At 42.2% G+C, this 26,984-nt stretch overlaps 1 protein-coding gene across 1 annotated transcript; it reads left to right on the forward strand.

The window, feature by feature from the left end:
- Positions 1 to 322: 322 nt before the first annotated feature.
- Positions 323 to 26,984, forward strand: LOC311118780 (aldehyde dehydrogenase family 3 member A2-like). Its single transcript, XM_084193560.1, has 12 exons — positions 323 to 1,102; positions 1,604 to 1,784; positions 4,917 to 5,045; positions 5,250 to 5,352; positions 6,985 to 7,070; positions 9,436 to 9,644; positions 16,181 to 16,298; positions 20,671 to 20,812; positions 22,055 to 22,221; positions 23,989 to 24,088; positions 24,281 to 24,519; positions 26,213 to 26,984. Exons 2-12 carry the CDS (start codon positions 1,623 to 1,625, stop codon positions 26,225 to 26,227), a joined length of 1,470 nt encoding a protein of 489 aa, XP_084049686.1. The 5' UTR covers positions 323 to 1,102; positions 1,604 to 1,622; the 3' UTR covers positions 26,228 to 26,984.

Genomic DNA, 26,984 nt, shown 5'->3' on the forward strand with positions numbered 1-26,984 from the left:
ACTAGATTCGCGTTAGCCCCGCCCACTGACTTTGATGGGTCAGTTTGACAGTTTTAAGTAATTCATGAATCACTGCAATGCAGGATCATGAAATGTAAATGTAAATAGTGAAATAATTATATATGTATTTTACATAAAATGAATCGGTATTTGAATTAATTAATGATACATTTAATTACACATTTATGTATTTAATTCTAATTTTAATTAATTAATGACACATTTAAGTAATTATTTAATGGTGTATTTATTTATTTAATTGTGGCACTTTTAGTCCTCCATATGGTACTAAATCAATAGTTGTTTAGTGGTCCGAAAATGTCGGAAACATGAACTTGCCAGACCATGCTGTAGGTCATGTAACTGTTCGTTACATGCAATATGCTTTGTGGACTTCACTGGACAGATGTTGCTCTCCGGTTTTGTGATGAAACAAAGGTGTGGTTGAATGTATTCTTCCACTGTGTCTTATTGTCATGGCCTTAGTCCTATATATCACGGTGGCAAGGCATATGAACTAACAGATTATAGAGGAAACAACACAATTATCACAACACATAGGTTGAATAGCTTCTTTTTTTTCTTGCTTGGCTTTCCCAGTGATTTTACCTACGCAACGCTACTGTGGAAACGTATTGGGTTTATTTTGGACAGATTTTGGCGAGAGTGAAACCTCTCGCTTCGCCTCTTATTCTCTGACTGGGCTTCCTCTCCTCACCATATGTGGGAGTGGAAATTCCAACCGGATGCTAAAGATATATACATCCGGTGAAACATCTGCCTCTTTGTTCTATAATCTGTGGCACCATCAAATAGACGACGCCTATTTACCAACTGGGCAGAGTTAAACGATCTACACTTGTCATTGGACAAACCTTGCATCTTTGAGTTGGATTGTCATATTGTTTAACCAATCGCCATGGTGTTTGCTGTGGTGGCCCTTCCCCCTCTGATGACGTAGTAATACTGTTATAATTGTTTCAGATAACAGGACGAAAGCTACTGTACTGATAGGTGAGCTGCTACAGTGTTGCTCTATTGGGGTCAACTGAAGTGCAACGTTCGTTCAAAAATATACATAATTTCTCTGCTGACTTACAAGGTAATAAACATGATAACCTGGGTTTGCCATTTAGTTGCCTTCGAATGTGAAACGGTTCTGTAATGCAATGTTTTTTGTTGTTGTTAGCTGTTAGCCAGTTAGCTGACGTTGGCTATTAGCTCAGCCCCTTATTTGAATGGCAAAACTCCAGGATTATACAGTCTCGTAATGCTAGTCGTTGTTTTAGAATCAAGTGCCTATTGCATATCCTGGTCAAGATCCCTACCTACCAATAGTGTGTATTACACCTGCATAGACGTATACTATTGCATTCTTGTTGATTCCTTCTATTAGCCTACTGGCTTTATCGAGTACACTTTGACATTCCTATCCTATAGTTATGCATGGGTAGAAATATGACATATAGTCATCCTTATCTCTGTTTTGATAACACACACACACACACACACGCACACGCTGTACCTCGGTACCACACGACATGTAGCTACAAACCCAATAATACATTCCCTTGGTGTCCCTGTCCTACCTCTCCCTGCCCAGTACGGTAGTAGGTAGCAGTATGTCTCGGGAGCAGCTGGTGGTAGAGAGGGCAAGGAGGGCCTTTCAGACCGGTAAGTCGAAACCCCTGAAGTTCAGAGTTCACCAGCTTAAGAGCCTGCACCGATTCATCACAGAGAGACGCAAGGACATTGCAGACGCTGTCAAGAAGGACCTCAACAAGGTGAGCGTTGTTGAGTTTGCGTCCCAAACGACAATCAATACCCTTTATAGTGCACTACTTTTGACCAGAGGCCATAGGTCCCTGTCAAAAGTAGCGCACTATAAAGGGAATAGGGTGCCATTTGGGACATAAGTTTAATTTACAATTTACGTAAAGGTATCCTTTAAGGGGGTTGTAAAGGGTTTATAAGTCGTTTTTAGAATAAATTAATATGTCGTCTGGAAATCTAATTATAACCCACTTATAACTATGTGTTAGCCTACTGTAGAGCACTCTGTGACAATGTTTTTGTAAAAATGGCTATATATATATATCTATATATATATATATATATATAGCTATATATATATATAGATGGATTCCCCAGAGAGTTCTACAAAGCTTTTTGGCCCCAGCTTAGCCCTATTTTCATGCCAATGCTGGAGGATTTTTGCAAAAACGGAGTTCTCCCAGACTCAATGCACACAGCTCGCATTACAGTGTTGCTCAAAAAAGACAAGGATCCCCTATCCTGCTCCTCCTTCCGGCCCATAAGCTTGTTGGATTTCGACTACAAAATAATCACCAAATTGCTCGCCAAAAGACTAAACACTCTTCTTCCCAAAATAATAAAAGCGGACCAGACGGGATTTATTAGAGACAGATACTCTTCTGATAACATTCGCCGTCTTTTTGATATTATTGATCAAGTAAACGCACAGAAGACCCCTGTCCTGCTGGCTTCACTGGATGCTGAGAAGGCGTTCGACAGGATGGAGTGGAGCTTTCTGTTCTCAGTCTTAGAGAAGTTCAACATGGGCCCAAACTTTATTAAATGGATCAAATCACTATACTCTCATCCAAATGCCATGGTGACTACTAACGGACTGAACTCTGACAGATTCCCTTTGGGACGGGGCACAAGACAAGGGTGCTCGCTGTCCCCCCTGCTCTACTTGTTGGGGGCGGAGCCTCTGGCAGAGTTGATAAGGAGCAATCCAAGTATTATGGGTGTTCCTGCAGGCGGCCTGCAGCACAAGATTTCGCTTTACGCGGATGATGTCTTGCTCTACATATCCAACCCTGAGAAATCCCTTCCTCCCATCTTAGATACAATTGCTCAGTATGGCACGTTTTCAGGTTATAAGATTAATTTTAACAAATCCACTGTCTGCCCTCTCAATATTATACTCACCAGTTCTATGAAGACACTATGCCCATTCCAATGGAAGACACAGGGGTTTCAATACCTTGGGATATTCATAACACCAGATCTGAATAGGCTTTTCAAAGAGAATTATCTTCCACTCCTGGATCAAATCAAGAACAACCTCCAAACCTGGATCTCCCTCCCAATTAGCTTAGTAGGAAGAATTAATGTAATCCGTATGAACATCCTCCCTAGACTGAACTATTTATTTCAGATGCTCCCATGCTATCTCCCAGCTTCCTTTTTCAAAACAATTAACCAAAGCATCACCAAATTTATATGGGGCAATAAAAAACCTAGGATCAAGCTTTCCACTCTATCGAAACCTGAATCTAAGGGTGGTCTTGCCCTTCCCTCCCTTCAATTGTACTACTGGTCTGCCCAAATCCGCAACATGCTAACATGGATCACAAACAGACAAGAGTCAACGTGGAGCCAGATAGAAGCCCAATCTTGTGGTTCATTGCCACTAAGCTCAACTATATTCATTGATAACTTTAGTGAAGTGGGCAACATAGCCAAAACATTTGTGATTTACAGTACCCTACGAGCGTGGAGGGACTGTAAGAAATACTTGGGCATCTCCTCCCAAATATGTTCTCACTCGCCTATAGTAGGCAACCCAGACTTGCCAAAAGCCCTGAGAGATGCCAACTTTAATCTTTGGCATACTCTAGGAATCAGGACCTTTTCAGACCTATTTCATCAGAAGACCACTACACTGAAATCCTTTCAAGAGCTCTGCAATGAATTCAATGTGCCAAGATCCCATTTTTTTAAATATCTACAAATTAGACATGTCATCTCCTCATTTACTTCCAAGAGGAGGTTTAGAACTCAGTTGAATGAAGTTGAAACCCTTCTTGTCACAGCACAATCCATTAAAGGCAAAATATCCTATATCTATAGACTCCTTTCTGAGAAAGGAGGATCCTCCTTTACTCCTTTGAAAATAATATGGGAAAAGGACCTCGGTCTGACTATCAGTGATGAGTTATGGGCGGAGGTTTGCGACAGGGTATACTGCTCCTCTACTAATGTAAAAATGAAAGAATCTAATTACAAATTTTTGTACAAATTTTATTACACTCCCCTGAGACTCCATAAAATGAAAACAGACATTTCTCCTAATTGTAATAGATGTACCTCTGAAAGTGGAACCTATATGCATGTATTTTGGAGCTGCAGAGAGATTGCCAGATTTTGGCAATCTATACATACTGCTGCACAGAAAATACTAGATGTACAGTTTGATATGACCCCGTGTCTCTATCTTCTTAATGCCCAGCAGGACTTTGTTCTTGATCCTGACAGAGAAAATTTGCTCATGACCATTACATACTTTGCTAAGAAATGTATTCTTCTATTGTGGGCCTCTAATACTTCTCCTACATTTAAAATGTGGATTGACCAGATTGTTGACTTTCTCCCCCTTGAAAAGCTCACTTATGACCTCCACAAGAGACAGCCCAAGTTTGATAGACTCTGGTCTCCACTACTCAACTATATTTCAAATTGGACAGAGTGAATGGGGGAATCAGGGAGATGGGCAGATGCGTGTTGTGTAAGGTGCTGTAAAACCTAAAAACTAATTATTGGCTCGTCATCTCAGCTAAGGCTGGAAATAGCTAATAAGAACCTTGATAGTGCTGCTGCAAGTTCTATAATTTAAATTTTGTTATAATTATTATTTGTGTGTGTATGTATGTATGTATGTATGTGTATATATGTATGTATGTATATATATATACATATATAAAACAATTTTTTATTATTATTATTATTATTTTTTTTTTTTAAATTCACATCTGTGAATGTGGAATGTGTTTGGTTGGTTGATTGAAAACTTAATAAAACTTTAAATTTAAAAAAAAAAAAATGGCTATATAAATATGACTGCCTGACTGATTGATGCATTGGTGTGTGTCCTGATCCTGCTGCAGTCTGAACACAGCACAGAGCTATTTGAGACACTGGGTCTGGAAGGGGAGATCAACGTGGCTGTGGAGAGGTTAGCAGACTGGGCTGCCCCTCGGCCTGTGGAGAAGAGCCCCCTCACCATCTTAGACGAGGTAAGACAAGATAAACATCTAGGGGTCCCAAACGGCAGCTTATTCCCTACGTTGTGCACTGCTTGTGACCATAGGACCTTATTGTCTGTTTCCACCTAAATGTATTTGCGTCATTAAATCTCACTACAGGACATAAAATACAACACAGAACATATGAAGGACAGGGGATCATAGATTAAAAACATAGTGTACATCTTGTCACAGGTGTACATCCAGCCGGAGCCCCTGGGAGTGGTCCTCATCATCGGGGCCTGGAACTACCCCTGGGCAGTGACCCTCCAGCCCCTGGTCGGGGCCATCGCCGCTGGTACTGTAGTAGAAAACGCAATGGAGGTGGTTCTGTGTGTAAACAATGCTCGCGTGATGAATAACCTTGCCTGAGACTTGGAGACTTGTGTTAGCTCCCCGAGGTAATGCCTAGGCTTTACCTCAGCAGGCTAACATTGAGCTAACACAGTCTTGAAACGTTGTTATGATTACACATTCACTGTCTAATACTATCTCTCTTCTGCCTCCCTCCATCCCTCCATCCCTCTATCCATCCCTCCCATCTCTCCATCCCTCTATCCATCTCTCATCCCTCTATCCATCCCGCCATCCCTCCATCCCTCTATCCATTCCTCCATCCCTCTATCCCTCTCTCCATCCCTCCCATCTCTCCATCCCTCTATCGATCTCTCATCCCTCTATCCATCTCTCATCCCTCTATCCATCCCTCCATCCCACTATCCATCCCTCCCATCTCTCCATCCCTCTATCCATCTCTCATCCCTCTATCCATCCCTCCATCCCTCTATCCATCCCTCCATCCCTCTATCCATCTCTCCATCCCTCCATCTCTCCATCCCTCCATCCATCCCTCCCATCTCTCCATCCCTCCCATCTCTCCATCTCTCCATCCCTCCATCCATCCCTCCCATCTCTCCATCCCTCCATCCATCCCTCCCATCTCTCCATCTCTCCATCCTCCATCCATCCCTCCCATCTCTCATCTCTCCATCCCTCCCATCTTTCCATTCCTCCATCTCTCCAATCTCTCCATCCCTCCATCCATCCCTCCCATCTCTCCATCTCTCCATCCCTCCCATCTTTCCATCCCTCCATCTCTCCATCCCTCCCATCTCTCCATCCCTCCATCCATCCCTCCCATCTCTCCATCTCTCCATCCCTCCCATCTTTCCATCCCTCCATCTCTCCATCCCTCCCATCTCTCCATCCCTCCCATCTCTCCATCCCTCCCATCTCTCCATCTCTCCATCCCTCCCATCTTTCCATCCCTCTATCTCTCCATCTCTCCATCCCTCCCATCTCTCCATCCCTCCCATCTCTCCATCCCTCCATCTCTCCATCCCTCCCATCTCTCCATCCCTCCCATCTCTCCATCCCTCCCATCTCTCCATCTCTCCATCTCTCCATCCCTCCCATCTCTCCATCTCTCCATCCCTCCCATCTCTCCTTCCCTCCATCTCTCCATCCCTCCCATCTCTCCATCCCTCCCATCTCTCCATTCCTCCCATCTCCATCCCTCCCATCTCCCCATCTCTCCATCCCTCCCATCTCTCCATCCCTCCCATCTCTCCATCTCTCCATCTCTCCATCCCTCCCATCTCTCCATCTCTCCATCTCTCCATCCCTCCCATCTCTCCATCCCTCCCATCTCTCCATCCCTCCATCTCTCCATCTCTCCATCCCTCCCATCTCTCCATCCCTCCCATCTCTCCATCTCTCATCTCTCCATCCCTCCCATCTCTCCATCCCTCCCATCTCTCCATCCCTCCCATCTCTCCATCTCTCCATCCCTCCCATCTCTCCATCCTTCCCATTTCTCCATCTCTCCATCCCTCCCATTTCTCCATCTCTCTATCCCTCCCATCTCTCCATCCCTCCCATCTCTCCATCCCTCCCATCTCTCCATCCCTCCCATCTCTCCATCCCTCAGGGAATGCTGCTGTGGTTAAGCCGTCAGAGGTCAGCTCTCATTCAGCCAAGGTCATGGAGGATCTGCTCCCTCTCTACCTGGACAAGGTCACTTCGCTAACGTCAAATCCCTATCAGATGCATGTTTATTCCTTTACAGCGCCTTCGGAAAGTATTCATACCCCTCGACTTATTCCACATTTATGGCAAGCGGTGCATCAAGTCTGACACCAACATGCTCCTGAATAGCTACTATCCCCAAGCCATAAGACTACTAAATAACTAGCTAGATAGGTAACAAAATGGCTACACGGACTATCTGAGTTGACCCTTGTATTTTATTTTGCGCTGTCTCTATGCACACTCACAGGGCCCTACACACTCACACACACTGTCACTCCAACACACACATAAACACTCACTCCATCATTTGCTCACACACACATAATATTTACATACATTTGTACTGACTCTAGACGCACACACACCCACTCACATACAATCATCATATACGCTGCTGCTACTCTGTTTATTATATATCCTGATGCCTAGTCACCTTACCCCTATACATATCTACCTCCATCACTCCAGTATCCCTGTCCCCTTACCCCTATACATATCTACCTCTATCACTCCAGTATCCCTGCACATTGTTAATATGGGACTGGAACTGACTGACCCTGTACATAGTATGCGTACTTACTTTATCGTGTTCTTATATCTTGTTTTAATATCTCTTGTGTTTTTGTTCTACCTTGTTATTTTTAGTATTACATTGATATTGATTACTGCATTGTTGGGTTTGGAGCTTGCAAGAAAGGCAGCACTGTTCTTGTGCACGTGACATTGAAACTTGAAACATTTTGTTGTTACAGCCTGAATTCAAAATGGATTAAATATGATTTTTTTCTCACCTATCTACACACAATACCCCATAATGACAAAGTGAAAACATGTTTTTAGAAAATGTATTGAAAATGAAATACAGAAATATCTCATTTACATAAGTATTCACACCCCTGAGTCAATACTTTGTAGAAGCACCTTTAACAGTGATTACAGTCTTTCTAGGTTAGTCTCTAAGAGCTTTCTACACCTGGATAGTGCAACATTTGCCTATTATTAATTTCAGAATACTTCAAGCTCTGTCAAATTGGTTGTTGATCATTGCTAGACAACCATTTTCAGGTCCTGCCATAGATTTTCAAATAGATTTAAGTCAAAACTGTAACTTGCCCACTCAGGAACATTCACTGTCTTCTTGGTAAGCAACTCCAGTGTATATTTGGCCTTGTGTTTTAGGTTATTGTCCTGCTGAAAGGTGAATTCATCTCCCAGTGTCTGGTGGAAAGCAGACTGAACCAGGTTTTCCTCTAGGATTTTGCCTGTGCTTAGCTCTATTCAGTTTATTTTTTATCCTGAAAAATTCCCCAGTCCTTAACGATTACAAACATACCCACAACATGATGCAGCCACCACTATGCTTGAAAATATGGACAGTGGTACTGAGTAATGTGTTGTATTGGATTTGCCCCAAACATAACACTTTGTATTCAGGACAAAAAGTTAATTGCTTTGCCATATTTTTTGCAGTATTACTTTAGTGCCTTGTAGCAAACAGGATGCATTTTTTGGAACAGTCTTCCTTCTTTTCACTCTGTCAATTAATTTAGTATTGTGGAGTAACTACAATGTTGTTGATCCATCCTCAGTTTTCTCCTATCACAGCCATTCAGCTCTGTAACTGTTTTAAAATCCCCATTGGTCTCATGGTGAAATCCCAGAGCGGTTTCCTTCCTCTCCGGCAACTGAGTTAGGAAGGACGCCTGTATCTTTGTAGTGACTTGGTGTATTGATACACCATCCAAAGTGTAATTAATAACTTCATCATGCCAATAGGTGCCGTTCTTTGCGAGGTATTGGAAAACCTCCCTGGTCTTTGTGGTTTAACCTGTGTTTGAAATTCAGTGCTCGAATGTGGGACTTTACAGATAATTGTATGTGTGGGGTACAGAGATGAGGTAGTCATTCAAAAAACATGTTAAACACTATTGTTGCACACAGAGTGAGTCCATGCAACTTATTATGTGACTTGTTAAGCAAAGTTTTACTCCTGAACCTATTTAAGCTTGCCATAACAAAAGGGGTTGAATACTTATTGACTCAAGACATTTCAGCTTTTCATTTGAATGAATTAGTAGAAATTTAGAAAAACATAATTCCACTTTGACATTATGGGGTATTGTGTGTAGGCCACAAAATCTCAATTTAATCAATTATAAATTCAGGCTGTACCACAACAAAATGAGGAAAGAGTCAAGGGGTGTGAATACTTTCTGAAGGCTTCTCACTTCAATCCCTCTTGTGTCGTAGGCTGCTCTTGATGCTGAGAGGGCACTGAAGTGTTCTTGTTTGTGTGAGTGCGCATGCATATGTGCATGTGTGTTTACATGCCTGTCCCCCTCCTCCCCAGGAGCTGTACCCTGTAGTGTGTGGGGGCGTGTCAGAGACCCAGGAGTTGCTGCGTCAGCGTTTCGACCACGTCTTCTACACAGGGAACAGCACTGTGGGTAAACTGGTGATGGAGGCGGCCGCCCGACACCTCACCCCTGTCACCCTGGAGCTGGGGGGGAAGAGCCCCTGTTACATCGATAAGGACGTCGACCTCACCGTGGCATGCCGGTCAGTGGCAGACTGGCCCCATATTCCTTGAGAGATATTCAATCTGTGTAATTTTGTCCATTCCCTGGTCATCCAAAATCTTGGAAATAGTATTTTGTGGGCAGCATCACTGCAACAGCTCAAGGACTGTTTCATACTTTACTCAGAGGAGAACAGCTCAAGGACTGTTTCATACTTTACTCAGAGGAGAACAGCTCAAGGACTGTTTCATACTTTACTCAGAGGAGAACAGCTCAAGGACTGTTTCATTGTAAGTTACTCAGAGGAGAACAGCTCAAGGACTGTTTCATACTTTACTCAGATGAGAACAGCTCAATGACTGTTTCATACTTTACTCAGATGAGAATAGCTCAAGGACTATTTCATACTTTACTCAGAGGAGAACAGCTCAAGGACTGTTTCATACTTTACTCAGATGAGAACAGCTCAAGGACCGTTTCATACTTTACTCAGATGAGAACAGCTCAAGGACCGTTTCATACTTTACTCAGAGGAGAACAGCTCAAGGACTGTTTCATACTTTACTCAGATCAGAACAGCTCAAGGACTGTTTCATACTTTACTCAGGTGAGAATAGCTTAAGGACTGTTTCATACTTTACTCAGATGAGAACAGCTCAATGACTGTTTCATACTTTACTCAGATGAGAATAGCTTAAGGACTGTTTCATACTTTACTCAGAGGAGAACAGCTCAATGACTGTTTCATACTTTACTCAGATCAGAACAGCTCAAGGACTGTTTCATACTTTACTCAGATGAGAACAGCTCAATGACTGTTTCATTGTAAGTTACTCAGAGGAGAACAGCTCAAGGACCGTTTCATACTTTACTCAGATGAGAACAGCTCAAGGACTGTTTCATACTTTACTCAGAGGAGAACAGCTCAAGGACTGTTTCATACTTTACTCAGATGAGAACAGCTCAATGACTGTTTCATACTTTACTCAGATGAGAATAGCTCAAGGACTATTTCATACTTTACTCAGAGGAGAACAGCTCAAGGACTGTTTCATACTTTACTCAGATGAGAACAGCTCAAGGACTGTTTCATACTTTACTCAGATGAGAACAGCTCAATGACTGTTTCATACTTTACTCAGATGAGAATAGCTTAAGGACTGTTTCATACTTTACTCAGAGGAGAACAGCTCAATGACTGTTTCATACTTTACTCAGATCAGAACAGCTCAAGGACTGTTTCATACTTTACTCAGAGGAGAACAGCTCAAGGACTGTTTCATTGTAAGTTACTCAGAGGAGAACAGCTCAAGGACCGTTTCATACTTTACTCAGATGAGAACAGCTCAAGGACTGTTTCATACTTTACTCAGAGGAGAACAGCTCAAGGACTGTTTCATACTTTACTCAGATGAGAACAGCTCAATGACTGTTTCATACTTTACTCAGATGAGAATAGCTCAAGGACTATTTCATACTTTACTCAGAGGAGAACAGCTCAAGGACTGTTTCATACTTTACTCAGATGAGAACAGCTCAAGGACCGTTTCATACTTTACTCAGATGAGAACAGCTCAAGGACTGTTTCATACTTTACTCAGATCAGAACAGCTCAAGGACTGTTTCATACTTTACTCAGGTGAGAATAGCTTAAGGACTGTTTCATACTTTACTCAGATGAGAACAGCTCAATGACTGTTTCATACTTTACTCAGATGAGAATAGCTTAAGGACTGTTTCATACTTTACTCAGAGGAGAACAGCTCAATGACTGTTTCATACTTTACTCAGATCAGAACAGCTCAAGGACTGTTTCATACTTTACTCAGATGAGAATAGCTTAAGGACTGTTTCATACTTTACTCAGAGGAGAACAGCTCAAGGACTGTTTCATACTTTACTCAGATGAGAATAGCTTAAGGACTGTTTCATACTTTACTCAGAGGAGAACAGCTCAAGGACTGTTTCATACTTTACTCAGATGAGAACAGCTCAAGGATTGTTTCATACTTTACTCAGATGAGAACAGCTCAAGGACTGTTTCATACTTTACTCAGAGGAGAACAGCTCAAGGACTGTTTCATACTTTACTCAGATGAGAATAGCTTAAGGACTGTTTCATACTTTACTCAGAGGAGAACAGCTCAAGGACTGTTTCATACTTTACTCAGATGAGAATAGCTTAAGGACTGTTTCATACTTTACTCAGAGGAGAACAGCTCAAGGACTGTTTCATACTTTACTCAGATGAGAACAGCTCAAGGATTGTTTCATACTTTACTCAGATGAGAACAGCTCAAGGACTGTTTCATACTTTACTCAGATGAGAACAGCTCAAGGACTGTTTCATAGTACGTTACTCAGAGGAGAACAGCTCAATGACTTTTTCATACTTTACTCAGATGAGAACAGCTCAAGGACTGTTTCATAGTACGTTACTCAGAGGAGAACAGCTCAATGACTTTTTCATACTTTACTCAGATGAGAACAGCTCAAGGACTGTTTCATAGTACGTTACTCAGAGGAGAACAGCTCAAGGACTGTTTCATACTTTACTCAGATGAGAACAGCTCAAGGATTGTTTCATACTTTACTCAGATGAGAATAGCTTAAGGACTGTTTCATACTTTACTCAGATGAGAACAGCTCAAGGTCTGTTTCATACTTTACTCAGATGAGAATAGCTTAAGGACTGTTTCATACTTTACTCAGAGGAGAACAGCTCAAGGACTGTTTCATACTTTACTCAGATGAGAACAGCTCAATGACTGTTTCATACTTTACTCAGATCAGAACAGCTCAAGCACTGTTTCATACTTTACTCAGATGAGAATAGCTTAAGGACTGTTTCATACTTTACTCAGAGGAGAACAGCTCAAGGACTGTTTCATACTTTACTCAGATGAGAATAGCTTAAGGACTGTTTCATACTTTACTCAGAGGAGAACAGCTCAAGGACTGTTTCATACTTTACTCAGATGAGAACAGCTCAATGACTTTTTCATACTTTACTCAGATGAGAACAGCTCATGGACTGTTTCATACTTTACTCAGAGGAGAACAGCTCAAGGACTGTTTCATACTTTACTCAGATGAGAACAGCTCAAGGACTGTTTCATAGTACGTTACTCAGAGGAGAACAGCTCAAGGACTGTTTCATACTTTACTCAGATGAGAACAGCTCAAGGACTGTTTCATACTTTACTCAGAGGAGAACAGCTCAAGGACTGTTTCATACTTTACTCAGAGGAGAACAGCTCAAGGACTGTTTCATTGTAAGTTACTCAGAGGAGAACAGCTCAAGGACCGTTTCATACTTTACTCAGATGAGAACAGCTCAAGGACTGTTTCATACTTTACTCAGAGGAGAACAGCTCAAGGACTGTTTCATACTTTACTCAGATGAGAACAGCTCAATGACTGTTTCATACTTTACTCAGATGAGAATAGCTCAAGGACTATTTCATACTTTACTCAGAGGAGAACAGCTCAAGGACTGTTTCATACTTTACTCAGATGAGAACAGCTCAAGGACCGTTTCATACTTTACTCAGATGAGAACAGCTCAAGGACCGTTTCATACTTTACTCAGAGGAGAACAGCTCAAGGACTGTTTCATACTTTACTCAGATGAGAACAGCTCAAGGACTGTTTCATACTTTACTCAGATCAGAACAGCTCAAGGACTGTTTCATACTTTACTCAGGTGAGAATAGCTTAAGGACTGTTTCATACTTTACTCAGATGAGAACAGCTCAATGACTGTTTCATACTTTACTCAGATGAGAATAGCTTAAGGACTGTTTCATACTTTACTCAGAGGAGAACAGCTCAATGACTGTTTCATACTTTACTCAGATCAGAACAGCTCAAGGACTGTTTCATACTTTACTCAGATGAGAATAGCTTAAGGACTGTTTCATACTTTACTCAGAGGAGAACAGCTCAAGGACTGTTTCATACTTTACTCAGATGAGAATAGCTTAAGGACTGTTTCATACTTTACTCAGAGGAGAACAGCTCAAGGACTGTTTCATACTTTACTCAGATGAGAACAGCTCAAGGATTGTTTCATACTTTACTCAGATGAGAACAGCTCAAGGACTGTTTCATACTTTACTCAGAGGAGAACAGCTCAAGGACTGTTTCATACTTTACTCAGATGAGAACAGCTCAAGGACTGTTTCATAGTACGTTACTCAGAGGAGAACAGCTCAATGACTTTTTCATACTTTACTCAGATGAGAACAGCTCAAGGACTGTTTCATAGTACGTTACTCAGAGGAGAACAGCTCAATGACTTTTTCATACTTTACTCAGATGAGAACAGCTCAAGGACTGTTTCATAGTACGTTACTCAGAGGAGAACAGCTCAAGGACTGTTTCATACTTTACTCAGATGAGAACAGCTCAAGGATTGTTTCATACTTTACTCAGATGAGAATAGCTTAAGGACTGTTTCATACTTTACTCAGATGAGAACAGCTCAAGGTCTGTTTCATACTTTACTCAGATGAGAATAGCTTAAGGACTGTTTCATACTTTACTCAGAGGAGAACAGCTCAAGGACTGTTTCATACTTTACTCAGATGAGAACAGCTCAATGACTGTTTCATACTTTACTCAGATCAGAACAGCTCAAGCACTGTTTCATACTTTACTCAGATGAGAATAGCTTAAGGACTGTTTCATACTTTACTCAGAGGAGAACAGCTCAAGGACTGTTTCATACTTTACTCAGATGAGAATAGCTTAAGGACTGTTTCATACTTTACTCAGAGGAGAACAGCTCAAGGACTGTTTCATACTTTACTCAGATGAGAACAGCTCAATGACTTTTTCATACTTTACTCAGATGAGAACAGCTCATGGACTGTTTCATACTTTACTCAGATGAGAACAGCTCAAGGACTGTTTCATACTTTACTCAGAGGAGAACAGCTCAAGGACTGTTTCATACTTTACTCAGATGAGAACAGCTCAAGGACTGTTTCATAGTACGTTACTCAGAGGAGAACAGCTCAATGACTTTTTCATACTTTACTCAGATGAGAACAGCTCAAGGACTGTTTCATAGTACGTTACTCAGAGGAGAACAGCTCAATGACTTTTTCATACTTTACTCAGATGAGAACAGCTCAAGGACTGTTTCATAGTACGTTACTCAGAGGAGAACAGCTCAAGGACTGTTTCATACTTTACTCAGATGAGAACAGCTCAAGGATTGTTTCATACTTTACTCAGATGAGAATAGCTTAAGGACTGTTTCATACTTTACTCAGATGAGAACAGCTCAAGGTCTGTTTCATACTTTACTCAGATGAGAATAGCTTAAGGACTGTTTCATACTTTACTCAGAGGAGAACAGCTCAAGGACTGTTTCATACTTTACTCAGATGAGAACAGCTCAATGACTGTTTCATACTTTACTCAGATCAGAACAGCTCAAGCACTGTTTCATACTTTACTCAGATGAGAATAGCTTAAGGACTGTTTCATACTTTACTCAGAGGAGAACAGCTCAAGGACTGTTTCATACTTTACTCAGATGAGAATAGCTTAAGGACTGTTTCATACTTTACTCAGAGGAGAACAGCTCAAGGACTGTTTCATACTTTACTCAGATGAGAACAGCTCAATGACTTTTTCATACTTTACTCAGATGAGAACAGCTCATGGACTGTTTCATACTTTACTCAGAGGAGAACAGCTCAAGGACTGTTTCATACTTTACTCAGATGAGAACAGCTCAAGGACTATTTCATAGTACGTTACTCAGAGGAGAACAGCTCAAGGACTGTTTCATACTTTACTCAGATGAGAACAGCTCAAGGACTGTTTCATAGTACGTTACTCAGAGGAGAACAGCTCAAGGACTGTTTCATCTTTACTCAGAGGAGAACAGCTCAAGGACTGTTTCATACTTTACTCAGATGAGAACAGCTCAAGGACTGTTTCATATTTACTCAGAGGAGAACAGCTCAAGGACTGTTTCATACTTTACTCAGAGGAGAACAGCTCAAGGATTGTTTCATACTTTACTCAGATGAGAACAGCTCAAGGACTGTTTCATAGTACGTTACTCAGAGGAGAACAGCTCAAGGACTGTTTCATACTTTACTCAGATGAGAACAGCTCAAGGACTGTTTCATACTTTACTCAGATGAGAACAGCTCAAGGACTGTATCATACTTTACTCAGATGAGAACAGCTCAAGGACTGTTTCATATTTACTCAGAGGAGAACAGCTCAAGGACTGTTTCATACTTTACTCAGATGAGAACAGCTCAAGGACTGTTTCATACTTTACTCAGATGAGAACAGCTCAATGACTGTTTCATACTTTACTCAGAGGAGAACAGCTCAAGGACTGTTTCATACTTTACTCAGAGGAGAACAGCTCAAGGACTGTTTCATACTTTACTCAGATGAGAACAGCTCAAGGACTGTTTCATACTTTACTCAGAGGAGAACAGCTCAAGGACTGTTTCATACTTTACTCAGAGGAGAACAGCTCAAGGACTGTTTCATACTTTACTCAGAGGAGAAGCACATTATGCCTCTGTGTTTCCACAGGCGTATCACATGGGGGAAGTTTGTGAATTGTGGTCAGACGTGCATCGCTCCAGACTACATCCTGTGTGAACCCAGCATCCAGGACAGAGTGGTGGAAGAGATCAGGAAATGCATCACGGTATAGTCTGCATGTACAGTAGAGATTATACGAATTAGTTGAATAAGCATAGAATTACAGAATGGGTCCTGCATATACAGTAGTCTGGAATCCAGACCTGTTTAACATTCCACAACTTGTATTGGCATATGGCCCAGCACACAAGGAGTGGTATGTTAGCACAGAACCACTCATACAGTACCTTTATGAAGCAACGCTACCATCCACTAAGATCTATGTCACGTCTGTTCTTCAAGAAGTCAACAGCAACTGAAATTCACTTAGAAGTACAGTGCCTGTAGAAAGTCTACACCCCCATTTTGTTTCTCCAACACATCTACACAACCTACTCCACATTTTCAAAGTGAAAGAAAGTTCTAGAAGAATTGCCAAATTAAGAAAAAAATAAAAACTGAAATACACTGCTCAAAAAAATAAAGTGAACACTAAAATAACACACCCTAGATCTGAATGAAGGAAATAATCTTATTAAATACTTTTTTCTTTACATAGTTGAATGTGCTGACAACAAAATCACACAAAAATTATCAATGGAAATCAAATTTATCAACCCATGGAGGTCTGGATTTGGAGTCACACTCAAAATTAAAGTGGAAAACCACACTACAGGCTGATCCAACGTTGATGTAATGTCCTTAAAACAAGTCAAAATTAGGCTCAGTAGTGTGTGTGGCCTCCACGTGCCTGTATGACCTCCCTACTACGCCTGGGCATGCTCCTGATGAGGTGGCGGATGGTCTCCTGAGGGATCTCCTCCCAGACCTGGACTAAAGCATCCGCCAACTCCTGGACAGTCTGTGGTGCAACGTGGCGTTGGTGGATGGAGCGAGACATGATGTCCCAGATGTGCTCAATTGGATTCAGGTCTGGGGAACGGGCGGTCCATAGCATCAATGCCTTCCTCTTGCAGGAACTGCTGACACACTCCAGCCACATGAGGTTTAGCATTGTCTTGCATTAGGAGGAACCCAGGGCCAACCGCACCAGCATATGGTCTCACAAGGGGTCTGAGGATCTCATCTCGGTACCTAATGGCAGTCAGGCTACCTCTGACGAGCACATGGAGGGCTGTGCGGCCCCCCCAAAGAAATGCCACCCCACACCATGACTGACCCACCGCCAAACCGGTCATGCTGGAGGATGTTGCAGGCAGCAGAACGTTCTCCACGGCGTCTCCAGACTCTGTCACGTCTGTCACATGTGCTCAGTGTGAACCTGCTTTCATCTGTGAAGAGCACAGGGCGCCAGTGGCGAATTTGCCAATCTTGGTGTTCTCTGGCAAATGCCAAACGTCCTGCACGGTGTTGGGCTGTAAGCACAACCACCACCTGTGGACGTCTGGCCCTCATACCACCCTCATGGAGTCTGTTTCTGACCGTTTGAGCAGACACATGCACATTTGTGGCCTGCTGGAGGTCATTTTGCAGGGCTCTGGCAGTGCTCCTCCTGCTCCTCCTTGCACAAAGGCGGAGGTAGCGGTCCTGCTGCTGGGTTGTTGCCCTCCTACGGCCTCCTCCACGTCTCCTGATGTACTGGCCTGTCTGCTGGTAGCGCCTCCATGCTCTGGACACTACGCTGACAGACACAGCAAACCTTCTTGCCACAGCTCGCATTGATGTGCCATCCTGGATGAGCTGCACTACCTGAGCCACTTGTGTGGGTTGTAGACTCCGTCTCATGCTACCACTAGAGTGAAAGCACTGCCAGCATTCAAAAGTGACCAAAACATCAACCAGGAAGCATAGGAATTGAGAAGTGGTCAGTGGTCACCACCTGCAGAACCAGTCCTTATTGGGGGCCTATAATTTCCACCTGTTGTCTATTCCATTTGCACAACAGCATGTGAAATGTATTGTCAATCAGTGTTGCTTCCTAAGTGGACAGTTAGATTTCACAGAAGTGTGATTGACTTGGAGTTACATTGTGTTGTTTAAGTGTTCCCTTTATTTTTTGAGCAGTGTATAATAATTAGATAAATCCACCCCCATGAGTTAATACTTGGTGGAAGCGCCTTTGGCAGCCATTAAAGCTGTGAATCATTTTGATTAAGATTCTACCAACTTTTCACAACTCTTATGCCTTCGGAAAGTATTCAGACCCCTTGACTTTTTCCACATTTTGTTAGGTTACAGCCTTATTCTAAAATTGATTAAACCGTTTTTTCCCTCATAAATCTACACACAATACCCCATAATGACTAAGCAAAAGCAGGTTTGTATAATTTTTTGCTAATTTATAAAAAATCTAAAACAGAAATATCACAGTATTCAGACCCCTGAAGCACCTTTGGCGGCAATTACAGCCTTGAGTCTTCTTGGGTATGACGCTACAAGCTTGGCACACCTGTATTTGGGGAGTTTCTCCCACTCTACTCTGCAGATCCTCTCAAGCTCTGTCAGGTTGGATGGGGAGCATCGCTGCACAGCTATTTTCAGGTCTCTTCAGAGATGTTCGATCGGGTTCAAGTCCGGGCTCTAGCTGGGCCACTCAAGGACATTCAGAGACTTGTCCCAAAGCCACTCCTGCGTTGTCTTGGCTGTGTGCTTAGGGTTGTTGTCCTGTTAGAAGGTGAACCGTCGCCCCAGTCTGAGTTCCTGACTAGTCTCCCAGTCCCTGCCGCTGAAAAACACCCCCACAGCATGATGCTGCCACAACCATGGTTCACCGTAGGGATGGTGCCAGGATTCCTCCAGACGTGACGCTTGGCATTCAGGCCAAAGAGTTTAATCTTGATTTCATCAGACCAAAGAATCTTGTTTCTCATGGTCAGAGTCCTTTAGGTGCCTTTTGGCAAACTCCAAGCGGGGAGTGGCTTCCGTCTGGACACTCTACCATAAAGGCCTGATTGCTGGAGTGCTGCAGAGATGGTTGTCCTTCTGGAAGGTTCTTCCATCTCCACAGAGAAACTCTACAGCTCTGTCAGAGTGACCATCGGGTTCTTGGTCACCTCCCTGACCAAGGCCCTTCTCCCCCGATTGCTCAGATTCGCTGGGCGGCCAGCTCTAGGAAGAGTCTTGGTGGTTCCAAATTTCTTCCATTTAATAATGATCGAGGCCACTGTGTTCTTGGGGACCTTCAATGCTGCAGAATTATTTTGGTAACCTTCCCCAGATCTGTCAACTGTGGGACCTTATATAGACAGGTGTGTGCCTTTCCAAATCATGTCCAATCAATTGAATTTACCACAGGTGGACTCCAATCAAGTTGTAGAAACATCTCAAGCATGATCAATGGAAACAGGATGCACCTGAGCTAAATTTCGAGTCTCATAGCAAAGGATCTGAATACTTATGTAAATAAGGTATTTCTGTTTTTCATGTTTTATAAGTTTGTATAAATGTCTAAAAACCTGTTTTCGCTTTGTCATTATGGGGTGTTGTGAGTAGATTGCTGAGGATTTTTTTATTTAAAAAAAATCATTTTTATAATAAGGCTGTAACGTAACAAAATGTGAAAAAAGTCAAGGGGTCTGAATTTTTGACAGAAGCTCAGGCTCAGTACATTTGGTTGGGGATCGTTGATTGACAGCAATATTTCAACCTTACCATGTGTCTGATTTTTTAAAGCAGATTTAAGTCAGAACTAAGACTAGACCACTCAGGAACACTCAACACACTTTTGCATAAACATTTGTGTAATTGTCCCGCAGAAAAATACAACTCTATCCCAGGGTTGGGTTTTCAGAAGACTGAGGTGGGTTTTCCTCTACCTTTTTACCTGGGCTTTGCTCCTTTCATATTTATTTTCATCCTGACAAACTCCCCAGTCCCTGCCAATGACAAGCATTTTTTACATTTATTTTTTATTTAACCATTATTTAACTAGGCAAGTCAGTTAAGAACAAATTCTTATTTACAATGACGACCTACACCGGCCAATCCCGGACGACACTGGGCCAATTGTGCCCAGCCAAGCATACCCATAACATGACCTTGTTATGGGTATGAAACCTTGGCTCAAAATCAGAGACAAGGTTTAAATATTGCTTTCTATCAATGATCCCCAACCAAATTTGCTGAGCCTGAGCAATTTTGACAAAAACGATGGAAATGTTGCTCTAAGTGTTGTGCGATGTAGAATCTTAATGAAAATGATTCACAGCTGGAATGGCTGCCAAAGGTGCTTCCACCAAACATTGGAGACTTATCCAATTATGATATTTCAGGGGTGGGGGGGGGGGGGGGGGGGTGTTCTTAATTTGGAAAACTTTCTATGACCTTCTTTCACTTTGAAAATATGGAGTAGGCTGTGTAGATCTGTAGGCAGCAGAATGTGAAAAACAGTTAAAGTGGGTATAGACTTTCAATAGGCACTGTATATGCATTTTAATGGTAATTCACTATTGTATATTTTACCTTCGGGCTGGTGTTAGGAGTTTTATACGGATGACCCAAAGACCTTTGAGGACTACGGACGCATCATTAACCAGCGCCACTTCCTGAGGGTGATGTCACTGTTCGAGGGGAGCACTGTGGCCATCGGAGGAGACAGCGACCAATCACAATGCTATATAGGTACGTTAAAAAAATACATGTATATAAAAATAGGACCAAACACAACAAGAGACACCACAACACTACATAAAGAGAGACACCACAACACTACATAAAGAGAGACACCACAACACTACATAAAGAGAGACACCACAACACTACATAAAGAGAGACACCACAACACTACATAAAGAGAGACACCACAACACTACATAAAGAGAGACCTTAGACAACAACATAGCATGGCAGCAACACATGACAACACAGCATGGTAGCAACCCAACATGAAAACAACATGGTAGCAACACAACATGAAAACAACATGGTAGCAACCCAACATGAAAACAACATGGTAGCAACCCGACATGAAAACAACATGGTAGCAATCCAACATGAAAACAACATGGTAGCAATCCAACATGAAAACAACATGGTAGCAACCCAACATGAAAACAACATGGTAGCAACCCAACATGAAAACAACATGGTAGCAACCCAACATGAAAACAACATGGTAGCAACCCAACATGAAAACAGCATGGTAGCAACACAACATGAAAACAACATGGTAGCAACCCAACATGAAAACAACATGGTAGCAACACAACATGAAAACAACATGGTAGCAACCCAACATGAAAACAACATTACATTTACATTTTAGTCATTTAGCAGACGCTCTTATCCAGAGCGACTTACAGGAGCAATTAGGGTTAAGTGCCTTGCTTAAGGGCACATCGGCAGATTTTTCACCTAGTCAGCTTGGGGATTAGAACCAGCGACCTTTCGGTTACTGGCACAACGCTCTTACCCACTAAGCTACCTGCCGCCCCAGTCCAACATGAAAACAACATGGTAGCAACCCAACATGAAAACAGCATGGTAGCAACACAACATGAAAACAACATGGTAGCAACCCAACATGTAAACAACATGGTAGCAACCCAACATGAAAACAACATGGTAGCAACCCGACATGAAAACAACATGGTAGCAACACAACATGAAAACAGCATGGTAGCAACACAACATGAAAACAACATGGTAGCAACCCGACATGAAAACAACATGGTAGCAACACAAGACATGGTGCAAACATTAGATAACATTAGACAACAGCACAAAGGGCAAGAAGGTAGAAGGTGTGTTATTTCTTATGTTTCTAGTATTCGTGAGCCTTCCCCCCCCCCCCCCCCCCCTGCCCTTTGTGTCTACTCAGTGTGTGTGTTATTGTGTTATTTCTCAATGTGCGTGTGTGTCCAGCCCCCACGGTGCTGAAGGACGTGACAGGGGGCTCCAAGGTGATGCAGGAGGAGATATTTGGTCCCCTGCTCCCCATCGTCACTGTTAGTGGAGTGGACGAGGCGATACAGTTCATCAATGAGAGAGAGAAGCCTCTGGCACTCTACGTGTTCTCACCTGACAACAAGGTAAAGACCGTAGAAGTGCTATTAAAGCTAAAGTCTGTAAGATTTACAGTGTTTTTAACTAATGAAAGATATCCATATTGATGAATATGTCTTATGACCTACACAACCAGTCAAAAAGTTTGGACACACCTGCTCATTCAAGGGTTTTTCTTTATTTTTAATATTTTTTACATTGTGGAATAATAGTGAAGACATCAAAACTATGAAATAACACATATGGAATCATGTAGTAACCAAAAAAAAGTGTTAAGCAAATCAAAATATATTTTATATTTCATTCTTCAAATAACCACCCTTTGCCTTGATGACAGCTTTGCACGCTCTTGGCATTCTCTCAACCAGCTTCATGAGGTAGTCACCTGGAATGCATTTCAATTAACAGGTGTGCCTTCTTAAAAGTTAATTTGTGGAATTTCTTTCCTTCTTAATGCGTTTGAGCCAATCAGTTGTGTTGTGACAAGGTAGGTGGGGTATACAGAAGATAGCCCTATTTGGTAAAATACCAAGTCTATATTATGGCAAGAACAGCTCAAATAAGCAAAGAGAAACGACAGTAAGTAAGACAGTCAATACGGAACATTTCAAGAATTTTGAACGTTTCTTCAAGTGCCGTCGCAAAAACAATCAAGCGCTATGATGAAACTGGCTCTCATGAGGACCTCCACAGGAAAGGAAGACCCAGAGTTACCTCTGCTGCAGAGGATATGTTCATTAGCGTTACCAGCCTCAGAAATTTCAGCCCAAATAAATTATTCACAGTTCAAATAACAGACACATCTCAACATCAACTATTCAGAGGGGACTGTGTGAATCAGGCCTTCATGGTCGAATTGTTGCAAAGGACACCAATATTAAGAAGAGACCTGCTTGGACCAAGAAACACGAGCAATGGACATTAGACCGGTGGAGTCTTTGGTCTGGAGTCCAAATTGGAGATTTTTGGTTCAAACCGCTGTGTCTTTGTGAGACACGGTGTGGGTGAACGGATGATGTCCGCACGTGTAGTTCCCACCGTGAAGCATGGAGGAGGAGTTGTTATGGTGTGGGGGTGCTTTGCTGGTGACACTGTCTGTGATCTATTTAGAATTCAAGGCACACTTAACCAGCATGGCTACCAAAGCATTCTGCAGTGATACGCCATCCCATCTGGTTTGGGCTTAGTGGGACTGTCATTTGTTTTTCAACAGGACAATGACCCAACACACCTCCAGGCTGTGTAAGGGCTATTTTACCAAGAATGAGAGTGATGGAGTGCTGCATCAGATGACCTGGCCTCCACAATCCCCTGACCTCAACCCAATTGAGATGGTGTGAAGGAAAAGCAGCCAACAAGTGCTCAGCATATGTGGGAACTCCTTCAAGACTGTTGGAAAAGCATTCCAGGTGAAGCTGGTTGAGAGAATGCCAAGAGTGTGCAAAGCTGTCATCAAGGCAAAGGGTGGCTATTTGAAGAATCTCAAATATATAATATATTTTGATTTGTTTAACACTTTTTTGGTTACTACATGATTCCATATGTGTTATTTCATGGTTTTGATGTCTTCACTATTATTCTAAAATAGTGTCCAAACTTTTGACTGGTACTGTACGTCAAATACTAAGTTAGTGTTTTTCCATCTCTCTCTCTCTCTCTCTCTCTCTCTCTCTCTCTCTCTCTCTCTCTCTCTCTCTCTCTCGCTCTCTCTCTCTCTCTCTGTCTCTCTCTCTCACTCTCTCTCTCTCTCCCTCTCTCCCCCTCCCTCCCTCCCTCCCTCCTTCCACCTCTAGTTGATCAGGAGGGTGATAGCAGAGACCTCTAGTGGGGCCCTGGTGGCCAATGACTGTCTGGTCCACTTCACTGTCAACGCTCTCCCCTTCGGAGGGGTGGGTAAGTTAAGACTAATACAGACACACACACGCGCACACACACACACACACACACACACACACAATACTGATATGATGTGTGTTCTGTGTGTGTCTTAATAACACCCTTGTTAGTTCCTGACCTGACATGATTACTCACAATAAAAAATATATTGAATTTTCCGCCCACTGTCCCTCCTCTCCCTTCCCCAAGGTAACAGTGGCATGGGGCGCTACCACGGCCAGCACGGCTTTGACCAGCTCAGCCACCTGCGTGCCTGCCTCATTAAGAAGCTCAACATGGAGGGTGCGAACGCCATGCGTTACCCGCCCCACACGGCTAAGAAGCTGGGCTGGGCACGCTTCTTCCTCCTGAAGCGGGTTAACCTGGGCAGGCTCAGACCCATGGTACTACTGGCCCTGTTCTCTGCCCTGGCTGCCTTCATAGTACAGGTAAGATAGATAGATCATAGTACAGGTCAGATAGATAGATCATAGTACAGGTCAGATAGATAGATCATAGTACAGGTCAGATAGATAGACCATAGTACAGGTCAGATAGATAGATCATAGTACAGGTCAGATAGATAGATCATAGTACAGGTCAGATAGATAGATCATAGTACAGGTCAGATAGATAGATCATAGTACAGGTCAGATAGATAGACCATAGTACAGGTCAGATAGATAGACCATAGTACAGGTCAGATAGATAGATCATAGTACAGGTCAGATAGATAGATCATAGTACAGGTCAGATAGATAGATCATAGTACAGGTCAGATAGATAGATCATAGTACAGGTCAGATAGATAGATCATAGTACAGGTCAGATAGATAGATCATAGTACAGGTCAGATAGATAGATCATAGTACAGGTCAGATAGATAGATCATAGTACAGGTCAGATAGATAGATCATAGTACAGGTCAGATAGATAGATCATAGTACAGGTCAGATAGATAGACCAGACTGAGTTAGCTAACAGGCCTTCCTGCTATAGCTTTTAATCAATTGTTTAGAGCGCCAATGGCATCCTATTCCCTATATAGTGTGCTACGTTTGACCAGGCCCTAGTCTAAAGTAGTGCACTATATAGGGAATAGGGTGCCATTTGGGACACATCCCATAAGTAGTTACTACGAAACAGTTGAGATCACCACAATAGATCCCTGTCTACAGTTGAGATCACCACAATAGATCCCTGTCTTAGCTCTGCTGGTCACTTCAACCCCTCCTACTGAAATACCATAGTGGCCTGTGCCTGGGCAGGGAGGGACTGGAGTGTCTCGAGCCATGACTGGTTTAATAACTAGAAGGAAGAGAGGGAGATATATACTGCATCCCAAATGGCACACTGTTCCCTATTTAGTGCACTACTTGTATGCACTATATAGCTAATAGGGTGCATTCAGGATGAAGCCATAGCAGTTTATTGTGTGTCACTCTAACAGACTCCTACTGTAGCTTGTTGGCTGAATAGAGTGTTTTTCTAGCATACGTAGTTTATGTTGTCAACGGTTCTGTTTTCAAATGAAAACAGTTGAGTTTATTAATACGATTAAATTATTATCTCGAAAGAAACCCAGCTGTTGTTATTCAATTAGCTATTTGTGTGTCTAAATTGCTAACTAAGTGCTTCTATTTTGTCTCGTGAATCCATCCTGAAAAGTATATTTTCACAGAGATGGCAAGATGCATTATGTGAACGTTCCCTCTCTTAATTCCCACAGCTCCAAAGACTGGTGTCCGTCCCCAATGTCACCCTATTCCCTACACAGTGCACTTTTTTTGGCCAGGGCCCATAGAGCTCTGCTCAAAAGTAGTGCATTATATAGGGAATAGGGTGACATTGTGGACATAACCCTTGTGCTCTTAACACAATAATGGCTTTGTCTCTGTTGAGGAAATCTAACCACACAACACTAGCTACAGGATCTACAGCCCCCTTTAATTACCCAGCATGCATCATTCTCCTTCACTAAATAAGGCCTTTTGTTTTGGGTCCTCCTGTACCTCTGTTTGTTGACGTCTATACTTATCTCTCTTTTTAATTTGCTGTGTCACTGTTGATTGTCATATTCTTTGTTGTTCTGTTTGTGAATAGTGATGATGGGAGCCATTTTGTGCCTTGTGTTTCTTGCAGAGGTTCCTGCGGTGAGGCTGATGTGGGGAAACTGTACGTGTGGCTCCACCGTCTTGGACCCTGATTTAGACTTGTAGTGCTGGAGCAACAGTTATGGCTCAGTGTCAGTCATAAACATAGCAAAATTGCAATAGTTAATTTTTAAATCACAAGTATTTAACTGTTATTCAAACAATGGTTATGAACCATTAATCAATTTAGAGATGTTTATGATGCCAGTAAACCTGTATGTATATTGCAGGTTGTTTTTATTTCATGTTGTGTCCTATGCATTTCATCTCTGTTCCACTGTTGCAAATGGATCCTAACCTCAATGAAAGACTGAGTACCATGCATTTGTATTATTCCTAGGCATTTCCTAAAGGAGTACAACTGTTTTGTAATGTAACAAATGTGCCTTTTGTTGTTGACCTACAGGAAACGTATGATCTCTGTAATTGCAAACAAAGGTTTCTGTACCAAATATTAAGTTCTGCTTTTCTGATGTATCAAATACTTATGTCATGCAATAAAATGCAAATTAATTACTCATACAATGTGATTTTCTGGATTTTTGTTTTAGATTCTGTCTCTCACAGTTGAAGTGTACCTATGATACAAATTACAGACCTCTACATGCTTTGTAAGTAGGAAAACCTGCAAAATCGGCAGTGTATCAAATACTTGTTCTCCCCACTGTATACAATGAGATGAAAACAGACTGTTACTGTTTTCATATTTTATCTTTTATTTAAGATATTAAAATGACATTAAGGCTTAGCTGTGAACAATT

Source organism: Coregonus lavaretus (genome assembly GCF_964263955.1).
Source record: "Coregonus lavaretus genome assembly, contig: HAP1_SCAFFOLD_2067, whole genome shotgun sequence".
NCBI classification, from domain to species: Eukaryota; Metazoa; Chordata; class Actinopteri; order Salmoniformes; family Salmonidae; genus Coregonus; species Coregonus lavaretus.

Bases quoted from the DNA above. Each gene is read 5' to 3' on its own strand.
- LOC311118780 (XM_084193560.1), top strand. From the start codon at position 1,623: ATGTCTCGGGAGCAGCTGGTGGTAGAGAGGGCAAGGAGGGCCTTTCAG. The intron at 7,071-9,435 runs GTCACTTCGCTA...CCTCCTCCCCAG, and splicing joins TCCCTCTCTACCTGGACAAG to GAGCTGTACCCTGTAGTGTG. The intron at 9,645-16,180 runs GTCAGTGGCAGA...GTGTTTCCACAG, and splicing joins GACCTCACCGTGGCATGCCG to GCGTATCACATGGGGGAAGT.